Source organism: Sinohyriopsis cumingii, chromosome 1, assembly GCF_028554795.1.
Source record: "Sinohyriopsis cumingii isolate HCF-2022 chromosome 1, ASM2855479v2, whole genome shotgun sequence".
Classification (NCBI taxonomy): domain Eukaryota; kingdom Metazoa; phylum Mollusca; class Bivalvia; order Unionida; family Unionidae; genus Sinohyriopsis; species Sinohyriopsis cumingii.
In genome coordinates, this window is record NC_142961.1 from 109,046,420 (window position 1) to 109,057,110 (window position 10,691).

General features: G+C 34.1%; 1 protein-coding gene across 6 annotated transcripts in view; it reads left to right on the forward strand.

Moving 5' to 3' along the window:
• LOC149807572 (uncharacterized) overlaps positions 1-10,691 on the forward strand; it is a 41,060-nt gene extending 30,369 nt beyond the window's left edge. For all 6 annotated transcript variants that reach the window (XM_089967993.1, XM_089968007.1, XM_089968016.1 and 3 more), the window contains 4 exons: positions 1,229-1,388; positions 3,750-4,532; positions 6,636-6,754; positions 9,983-10,691. In XM_089967993.1, the coding sequence (XP_089824119.1) occupies positions 1,229-1,388; positions 3,750-4,532; positions 6,636-6,754; positions 9,983-10,009 (1,089 nt within the window). In that variant the 3' untranslated portion in view covers positions 10,010-10,691. The remainder of the gene's footprint in view (positions 1-1,228; positions 1,389-3,749; positions 4,533-6,635; positions 6,755-9,982) is intronic.

Here is a 10,691-nt window from a genome sequence, read left to right on the forward strand (position 1 = left end):
ATTGGTCTAAATGCAGAATACGTCCACCCCAAAAATTATATAAGGAAGATACGATCTCTTTTATGCATGGAAGTCTGTAGTTTTTGCCTGATTGCTTCTGCTTTACTTGGATTACACATGTACACATATCAGATATATGTGGGAAAATGGATTGGTAGATACTGGTATGTAAAACTAGAGTGTATTTTATGCTCTTGTATTCATGTACTTGATATTTCTTTTAACATCTCAGTATGCATGGCTATTTTCAATGATATAAAACAAATTGTCCAGGAATTGATTTCTTTTCCTTGTAATTATTATGCATGATTTATTAAGGTCTTTTAAATATTTTTCCTGGAGTACAGTATGTAGGGTCATTTATCTTGTGTCCAGGAATTATTTCTTGAGTCATTCATATTTTTAATCCCTTTATCTGACAACTACCTTTATTTGACATGATTATGAGAAATGATTTATGTCAGATAAATGAGATTAGGCTGTGATAGTTTTTGTCCTGGCAACTGTATGTTGAATGCTTCATATAACCCCAATTTTGTATCTATTTTTCAAAATACAATTGTAAAATTATGTCAAAAAAGAATAGTTATTACCATAGGGGATATCCTTAAGTTAAGTTTCATAGCAATCCACCTTCTTTGTACTACCATTTGATTTTCAAATCTGCTCCCTGTTCATACATAAGAATTGAAAATGAAAGTAAAACAAAAACTAACTGAATCAAATCAGTACAAGATGAACAGGTTTTTTTTATTACTGATATTGTATAGATATTTCCTTGGACAGGATGGTTTGTAAGAGTACATGAAAGATCACTAAGTAGCACAATTGTGTTTAAGTAAGTTCAACTGAAGTACTTGGGATAGATATATGATAGAGGTCACATGTATGTACCGTCAGCTGTTTCAGCTATAGGTGTCATTTCCATGTATTATTTTGTTGAACAATTTCTATAAAATGGCCAAAAGTGATGTCTCAAAGGTACCCAAGGGAGGTTTCATTGAATGAAGTATAAGTGTTGTTTCCTTTTTGTTACAAAGAAAACAGATGTATGTGTAAAACTGAGATGTAAACTTGTATCGTGTTTACATTGTATCACTGATTAAGACTGAAACCTGCCACCACCCATCCTACCCATTCTTGTATTAAATGTATGCCATGGATGTAGCAATTCAGTGCTCCTGTAATTTGGTTGGAAAAACTATTTTCACACTTATTTTATTTATAGGTGCCATCAGAGGTGTCTCATGCAGACTTCTGGCGACACTATTTCTACAGGGTCCACCAGCTTGAATTGGATGAGGCCAGAAAACAGGCACTGATGAAAAGAGCAGAAAATGTCCACAAGAAAGAGGACTCTATAGGCTGGGATGACGATGAGGAGGAGGGTACTGTCATATAAAAGCCATGATCTTTCAAATACCAGGCTAGACTATACTTTGATTTTATTTGGACCAATACTGTATTTGTAACTACAAATGACCAGTGGACACAGCTCAGATAATATGTACCAACTGACATCATTTTGCAAGAAATCTAAGTTTTTCATTCAGAGCTATTACTGTTAAATGAAGCATAAATGTCCATGTCCAGTGGTATAAATTAAGTCTTTAGGTGTAATGATGAAATGATATACATGTAGCCATAATACAATTCTTCAGTGATCTATTAGAATTCCAATCTTGTGTGATGGATTGATGGCTGGAAGGAGATGAGTAAAGCTTGGCTTTGTGTGTGTTCTGTTTCATTTTTCTTTTTTACAGTTGTGTAACTAAATTTGATGTATTGTGATGAGTTAATTTAATTATGTTGTATAATATTTACTTAGTCAGTACTATAATTTTCAACATATAAGTGTTAAACTTGACATCTTACCTCTGGTGTTGCACTGAATAATAAAACTATTTTCTACCCCACCACATATGTAGTGGAGGGTATATAGTGGTACCCTTGTTCATCCATTTGTCCAGTCAGGTTTTCACTTAGGTCAATTTTCTACCACTGTGCTGGGGCATTTGTGTTTTGTGAACTCATTTCTATTTTTAAGTTTATGTCATTGTTAAGATGGAGGAGTGAGTAGTGGGGTGGGGAGAACAACTGCAAGTCTGGTCTACTAGCCAAAGATGGGATAAAACAGGCATAATTTTTAAATTCTTGTTTTGTTTTACTTTAACCATGTAAGGACTGGGCTAAATACTTGAACTTTAACTTGTCCAGCAATGATTTTTCATGTCTGGACTTGATCCATATGGGAATTGTCATCCCTGATTGACATAGTTTGTGTTGTAACCTTGCTGAGGCATATGATTTATAATTTGTTTATTCCTATTTATCTTCACAAAACCAGTTTCAAGCAGGTTTTTTCGAGTTCTGTATCAGAAATATGGATATCCATGTGCTAAGTCTTTGCTGTCTCTTTTACAGAACAGACAGATTTCTTAAGATTTTTCTGATGAAATTCCAGTAAACAATGTGTTCACCTTTGAAACACATTTATGTTGTACATAGTTTTAGAACCTCATTATAAACTTGGTAAGAGAATAAAAATTTATATTCTTAGATATTTTTTTATATCTCTGTATGTGAAATTTGTTACCAATAATTCAATATGTCAGTTGTTGAAGTACTGACAACTTATATAAATATACATTCCAAAACTAGACAGTGTTGGAACAAAACATTTGAGCTTCTTTGTAGAGGGTCTAGTATATAGTAGAATCATGCTATATTGAGACAAAGTAATTAGATGTTTAGTAGAGGTGACCAGTATGTAGAGGTTCAGCTAGTATTAGAATCATGCCATATTCAGACAAAGTAATTAGATGTTTATTTGAGGTGACCAGTATGTTGTTGTTGTAGTGTTTAACGCCATTTTTCAGGACACGATAGGCTATACATGGCCGCCAGTATTAATGGTGGAGGAAGAACCTGGGAAATCCTCGGAAAGAACCATCGACCCTTGAGAAACTACTGGCAAGCTTTCTCACATACCCACATTGGCCGAATCTGAGACTCGAACCCACGCAGACAGAGGTGAGATGGCAGTGATCTGTAATGGAGAGCGCTTTAGACCACTCAGGGCACTTTTGACCTGTATGTAGAGTTTCAGCTAGTATTGGAATCAAGCCATATTGGGACAAAATAATTTGGTGTTTTGTTGAAGTGTCCAGTATGTAGAAGTTCAGTTAGTATTAGAATCATGCAATATTGAGACAAAATACTTTTGCTCTTTTGTTGAATTGACCAGTATTTAGGAGTTTACTTAATAGTAAAATCATGTCCTATTGCAAGAAATTAAATTGGCTTGTTTTGTAGAGGTGGCCAGTATGTAGAGGTTCGGTTACGAAATGTTTACAGACATATTGAGACAAAGTAATTAGATATTTAGTAGAGATGACCAGTATGTAGAGTTTCAGCTAGTATTGGAATCAAGCCATATTGGGACAAAATAATTTGGTGTTTTGTTGAAGTGTCCAGTATGTAGAAGTTCAGTTAGTATTAGAATCATGCAATATTGAGACAAAATACTTTTGCTCTTTTGTTGAATTGACAAGTATTTAGGAGTTTACTTAATAGTAGAATCATGTCCTATTGCAAGAAAATAAATGGGCTTGTTTTGTAGAGGTGTCCAGTATGTAGAGGTTCAGTTATGAAATGTTTACAGACATGTAATTCAGCTACATTGTCTTGTCAGCTAGGTGAGGATTCATTTATATTTCAATCATGATCATGGTTTGCTTATATTTTAGATGTGGGGGCTATTTGTGAACTGCCAGACATGTTACAAGTGAAGCAGACAGAGTCTTCCCAAGATTCAAGTGACTCAAGATTAAGGATCATACAAGAAGAATGTAATCAAAGTAATCAGGCTGTGATCCCAGAAGTTGCAGAGCCAGAGCCACAACCAAGTCCTTCAAACTCAAATATTTTAAATCAGTCAGAATCTTTGCAACAGTCACCCAGGAAGGATTTTTCTGACCAACCATCATCTTTGAAACAGTCTCCAGTCAAGGACACTTCTAATGTGAAAGTTTCAGATGAACATAAAACACAGCCCAGTGGTAGAGATAGTGAACAGAAAATCACCGCTCCAGTTGAAAAAGATACACCAGTTGATAAAAATATAGTGCCAGTTGAAAAGGATACATCAGTTGATAATATAGTGCCAGTTGAAAATTCTAGTGAATATTTGGTGGATGCAGAAAAAATTTCAGCAAAAGATGAGACAATTGAAAATAGCAATAATTCATCTAGTAGAGGATTAGAGACCAACATGTCATCAGACAAATCACAGTATCCGTCATCTGCAGCTGACCAGTTGGATAAAAGCATTACAGTTGCGGACCAAGTGCAAGTAGCATCAAAACTTGAGGCCCCTATGGGGAATGACAAAACCAATGAAAGTGAATCAGTCAACCAGGGAGAGAATTATTCAGTGTTAGAGAAAGAACTCAAGACAAAAGTTAAGGGTGATATTGTGGTTGTCGGTTCAGACAGGACTTCCCCTTCATCCGAATCAAGTGGACAAAAGGGTATTTTCTGCAATATATTATATTTCTATACTTGAAATTTGTGACTTTATTTTTTAAAATATGCATATTAATAAATTCATTGAGAAGTCAGTACTGGCAATACATGTAGTTGCATAACATGTTTTTAACTTTAGATCTTTTATAATTACTCCAGGTACTTACCATTAATACTCACTTATAAGTCAAGTCCATCTGCAAGCTGCATAGGCACAGACAACTGCATAATCACACTGGTTGATTTTGGTCTGTGCTGTTTAATAGGAGTAATCAGTTGAACAAACAACATAGACCCTGATCTGTGGGAGCATAATGCTGTGGCACATTAGTATCTTTGTTGTTTGCAGTTTGGTTCGACTTATAAGCGAGTATGTCTTTTTCATAATAAGGATGTATGGCAGAATTATCAATAGCTTCCACTCAAATAACCTTTGCATAATTTGCAATTTAAAGAGAATTAAGAAATTAAGAATATAAATAGTTGTAAATTGTGTGGTTTTCATTCAGGGTGTAGCATGAGATAGCTGGTCCATTTGGAGGTCAAGAGCATTGAAGCTATAGTTGATAATAAGTTTGTCAATAAAATTATGTTGATATGTTTATGGCTTGATACTTGCAAAATAATTCATGAAAGATCTCAGCATACATGTAAAAAAAATGTATTTTTTTATCCACCTTCAGCCATTATTATTTGAATTTTGAATTATTACATTGTAAAATCAAGGTGCATTTTTAAAAAAAACATGTTTTGAAAAGAGATTTATTGAAAATGTTGGTTTTTAAGGACTGAGATGTGTCACTATGAAGTAGTTTACACTGATTGTAAAAATATATTAAGTCAAAACCAAATGTTGTTGGATACCACATATACTTGCTTGTAAGTTAAGTCGAACTGCGAACAGCATAGATCCTGATCTGCAGTTGCATAATGCACAGGCAGATCTTTGTTTTTGTTCTACTGATTATTCCTAATAAACTGCATAGACCAAGATCTTTGGATGCATTATGTTCTGCTAGGTCTGAGTCTCTGCAGTTGCAGTTGAACGGAACCAGTAGGCAAGAATATATGGTTACTATTGCAGTCATGCAGTGAAACCATTCTAAGTGTGTAGATTCAGGCTGTAAGTTGGAGAAATTTTCGCACTTCAGATGCATATGCAATTACTCTGCAAATATTGTTTTTAATGAGAATTTTAAATATTTATTTTGAATTGAGAATACACATTGACTGCCTGACAGCTGGTAGCAAACATACACCGTATATACTCACTTATAAGTATAGTCCAACTGCAAACTGCACAGACCCAGATCTACTGTTGTATAATGCCTTGACAGATCTGGATCTTTGCAGTTTGTGAGGACCAATCAACACAACAAACAGCATAGACCCTTATCTGCTGGTGCATTATGTCATGGCAGATCAGGGTCTGTGTTGTATACAGTTGGACTTGACCTATTTGCAAGTATACACAGTAGATTGGTTTAATAATAACTTTATCTAAAGAGGGTAACACGGTTAGCTGAAGAACTAATATACCTTCTAATGTCGGATCATCAAAGGCGAAAGTGGTTTTGACCACATACACACAGTGTCATGACAAGATTCAATACAATTTATACATTGCAAGTCTGGTGGTATTTATAAGTTGGAAAGTCATTGAAGTAGAGAATTTTCTCTTTTGTTAACCATTCCTGTGATCTAAGTGGTTAGAGCATGCTTCTCGGATGCGGGAGGTCGCGGGTTCAAACCCCCAGGCGAGTCATACCAAAGACTTATAGAAATTGTACTAACAGCTGCCTTTGTGCTCAGCATTTACAGGTTATTGTTAGGACTGGTTGGCCTGGTGTCAGGATAATGTGACTGGGTGGGACATCGTTCTACATGTCATTGGCATGATGGCCCTGTGCTAGGCATCACTTTAGACTGCCACACTGCCAGCATCGTAGCGATATGACTGAAAAATTGTTAAAGCTACATTAAAAATACAAATCACACATACACTTCTCGTTTGTTATTATTTGAAATGTACTTTTAAATATATGACTCATGTAAGATAAGTTTTCCATTCAAGATAATCATTATATATGCTTCTGGCTATCTTACAGAATTTGAATGGGAGAAAGATTTTGATGTTGATCTTACAGAAGAAGATATGAAGGCTGCAGAAGAAATTGCCTTGAAATTGAATATATCAGCAGCTGACTACACGAAAATAGCAGGAGAGGTAACAAATAAATTGCCCTGAGTGTTGTAATGTTGTTTTATGCCCCCAAGATGGGAACATGTAGTATTTGGGTTGTTCATTTGTGTGTCTGTGGTCAGCTTTGGTCAAGTTTCTAACAGCACTTGTATCTGAGTAATACCTTACACAGTTCACTTCATATTTAGAATTTAATATCATCACATACTCCTCTTCTATCAGGATCAATCCTGCCCTGGTTTGAGGCTATGGGGTCAAATATATTGGTGACACAGCTGGATTAAAGCACATTTCCATCACATATTTTCATGCCTTCTTATTCAGTTCACTTCTTATTTGGAATATAATATTGCTTACTCCTCAATAACTCAGATATTCTTATGGTTGAGCCATGGGCCAAGAATTATGAGGGATGCTTTGTAGTTAATGTAATTAAAGATTTTTTACCGCACATTTGGCTTACTGTAACCCATTACCCAATTTCATTTACATTTTGAATATAATATCATAACCTATTCTTCTTCTCTCAGTATCACTCTCGCACCTGGAAGGGCCAATGGGGTCAAACATTTCTCTTTGCCACAATTCGGTTAAAGTTTTTCTTTGAAATTTGTTAGAGTACATATAACTCCTTACCCAGTTCACTTCATATTAGGAATATAATATCATCACATACTCTGCTTCTCACTCTCTCCCCCTTGGTTCTGCCCTTAGATGGGGCGTTGGTTCATGAAAAATAATGGAAAGATTTTTTAAAAATCTTTTGGTAAAAGGTTTTTGTTGACACCATGTTAGTAGGAAAATTAGACATGGCAATCACTTTTCCAGCACCATCAAAAATATTTGGTTATGGTTTGGTTAAAGTTTTTATTCTGCTTATATTTTCTAAAACTCTTGATAAATTCTTATGTTTGGCATCAACCATTATGAAGTTAAAACGACTCATTTTGCAATATGATCACTTGCCCTCTTTTACCTTGGGGTGAAGGGGTCCTGAGTGGCCAAGTGATCTAAAGCGCTCACCATTACGGATCATTGCCATCTCACATCTGTCTGTGTTGGTTCGAGTCTTGGGTTTGGCCATTGTGAGTATCTGAGAAAGCTTGCGGGTAGGTTCTCGTGGGTCGGTGGTTCTTTCCAGGGTTTTCCTGGGTTCTTCCTCCACCATTAATACTGGCCACCATGTATAGCCTATCTTGTGCTGAAAAATGGTGTTAAACCCTACAATAACAACAATAACAACCTTGGGGTGAAAGTTTTAGTCAAAATGTGTTTAAGATTTGAATTGAATTTTTTTTCTTTCCATCTGCTTGTATTTCCTAAACTACCTGATATATTCTTTTTATACTTGGAATAAATCTTTAGGAAGCTCAGACAACTCATTTTTTGAGACACTCACCTCAGTGACCTTCATGTCAAGGTCACAGAAAAAATAGTGTTATGGTTCTAATTAATTTTGTCTCTTTACTTAATATATTTCCTAAACTTCTCGATGGATTTTCTTCTACTGGGAATGAATCATTATGACACTAAGAATTCATTCTGTGATATGCATTGTTTGAACCATTGACCTTGAGGTCAAGATCACAGACATAGAATATTTTTATTAGGGTTTAGGTTGACAGTTTTTCAAGTGTTCATACTTTCTAATATTATTTATAGATTTCTTTATGCTTGGGATGAATTATTATAAAGCTAATTCAAATCATTCTACAATTCACTCACTCCAGTGTTTGTGAGGTCAAGGTCATAGTCATAGAATATCTGCATTAAGATTTTAGATTAAAAGATTCATTTACATATTGAATTTTATTGACATTTAGTACTAATCATTATTAAGCTTATAAATTCATTCTCTAACATGTTTGCTCACCAATTTTAGCATGGGGGTCAAGGTCACATGTTTTATATAAATGCTCAACATGCAGACCCTGTAATTTTTTGTGTTTCACCATATAATAACCCTTGATTCAGTACACTTCACATTTCAGTATAACATCATCACATGCTTCCCTTCTCGTAGTACCACTTCTGTCCCTGGTTGGGTAATCGGGTCAACAATTACTTTGTAGATGCTTTTTGGTTATTGTTTTTGGATATAGTTTTTTATCACTTATTTTTTATGTAACTTCTGCTTCATATTTAGAGCATAATAATGCTACATGTCCCTAAATGCCACTCCTGCCCCTCTATACTGCACTTGCATGGGACCATAGGGTCAAGAATTTATATTTGGGTAGGAATTTAAAATTTTTATACAAGTCAGCTTGCCCAGGTTAAACTGACTGGAAAATAACATTACATCCCAGCCTGAGTTAAAAAAATTAAAATATGGGATATTTTCAGGAAATCACATTAATTTATTTTAAGTATTGTTTTCTTTTCTTTTTGTTGGTACCTAAACATCATATGCCAATAATTAAAATTGTCAAAAATATATATGTAAATAAGACTTGTAGATAGACATGTAGATGATAAAGGCTTCGAATGCAGATAGAGTTAGAAGAAGGGAAAACGGACATGTATATCAACAGATACAACAGATAAATGGATGGGTAGAACAGGGTTTATAATTGCTAGATTTTTAAGGGAGGGATGGATATAGAGAGTATGAGAGAGACAGAGAGAGTATTCTAGCAGGGATGCAAATTAATCCACGATGATTTCTTGCACATTTCGTAGCATCATAAAGTTATTTTTCTTTAAAACAGGATCATTAAAGCGAGAAACTTCATCAAGTTTTTTTTTTTTTTTTTGTGCATTAATAAGATCTTAGTCTGGCATGGGGTCCACGTTCCATCTCTTGTGTTTTAATAAAAAAATTTGACCAATCCATTTAAATTTTATTAAATATTTTAAGATCCAGCACTTCCCTTTTTTTTACTGCAGGTGTCCCCAGGACTAATCTGGTTTTTTTTGTAGATTTACACATAAAAATTGCAGGCACATTTGAGTTCGTGTGTAGATGAACTGGTTAATTTTTCAGATCAATACAGAAGTTTTTAAATTTTCTACAAGTTTTTAAGTTTTGGGGGCTTGACGTTTTTTTTACATGGTTTTGATTTTGTATTCTCTGGCTTCTTTGTCATAATTGTGGGTATACATCTTTTACAACCACAGATTTATCTGGGTTTATATTCCTTTAACATATATATTTTCTGGTAACAAAAATATTTGTTGTTTACTATTATGTAAAGAATTAGTACGTAATAAGCCTCATTATTCATACACAAATACATTCTGTGTTTTCAGGAAGAAGATTGGGAGAGTTGGGAATGATGACTAACTATGACAGTTTATTTCTGTGAACCTCTGATTTGTCATTATCCTGTCACTACATACCTTGAAACAGTTCTGAGGAAGAAAACTTTCAAAGGAAATATTTCTCTACATGTTTGAACAGAAGTTTTTTTAATCTAATAAAAGAGAAAAACCTTGTTCAAATGCAATGTTTTTTTCCATTACATGAAAAATCCTTGTTTTTTTCTTTGAATTGAAAAATCTTCTTTTGTACAACAATAAGCATCTAGTTTCTCATGTCATTATATATATTCTTAAAGATATTGTTATTTTATGACAACATATATAAAGTTTTCTCATATCTTTAAAATATATACTGAAGTATGTCATTATTTTACTGCAGTTAACATCTAGTTTTTTTATTTCTTTATAATATATACTGAAAGGTTTAATTACTTTTGGCAACGATTTTCTAATCATTTGTTCATTACATGAAAGCTCTAAAGTGAGGTTTTCCAATGTTCAGATTGTGATGCAGTTTAACAAATATAACTTTTACCTTCTTACTAAATATTTAATGTTATTAAGTTTTTGTGTTAAATAATGATTATTGGGATGTACTTGTCATGTGATGATATGTTCTTTTCCTGTGTGCCGACGGGAAAAATATTTCAAGGAACATTATTTTTCTGTTAATAAATGGACAGTGTACTTTAACTCA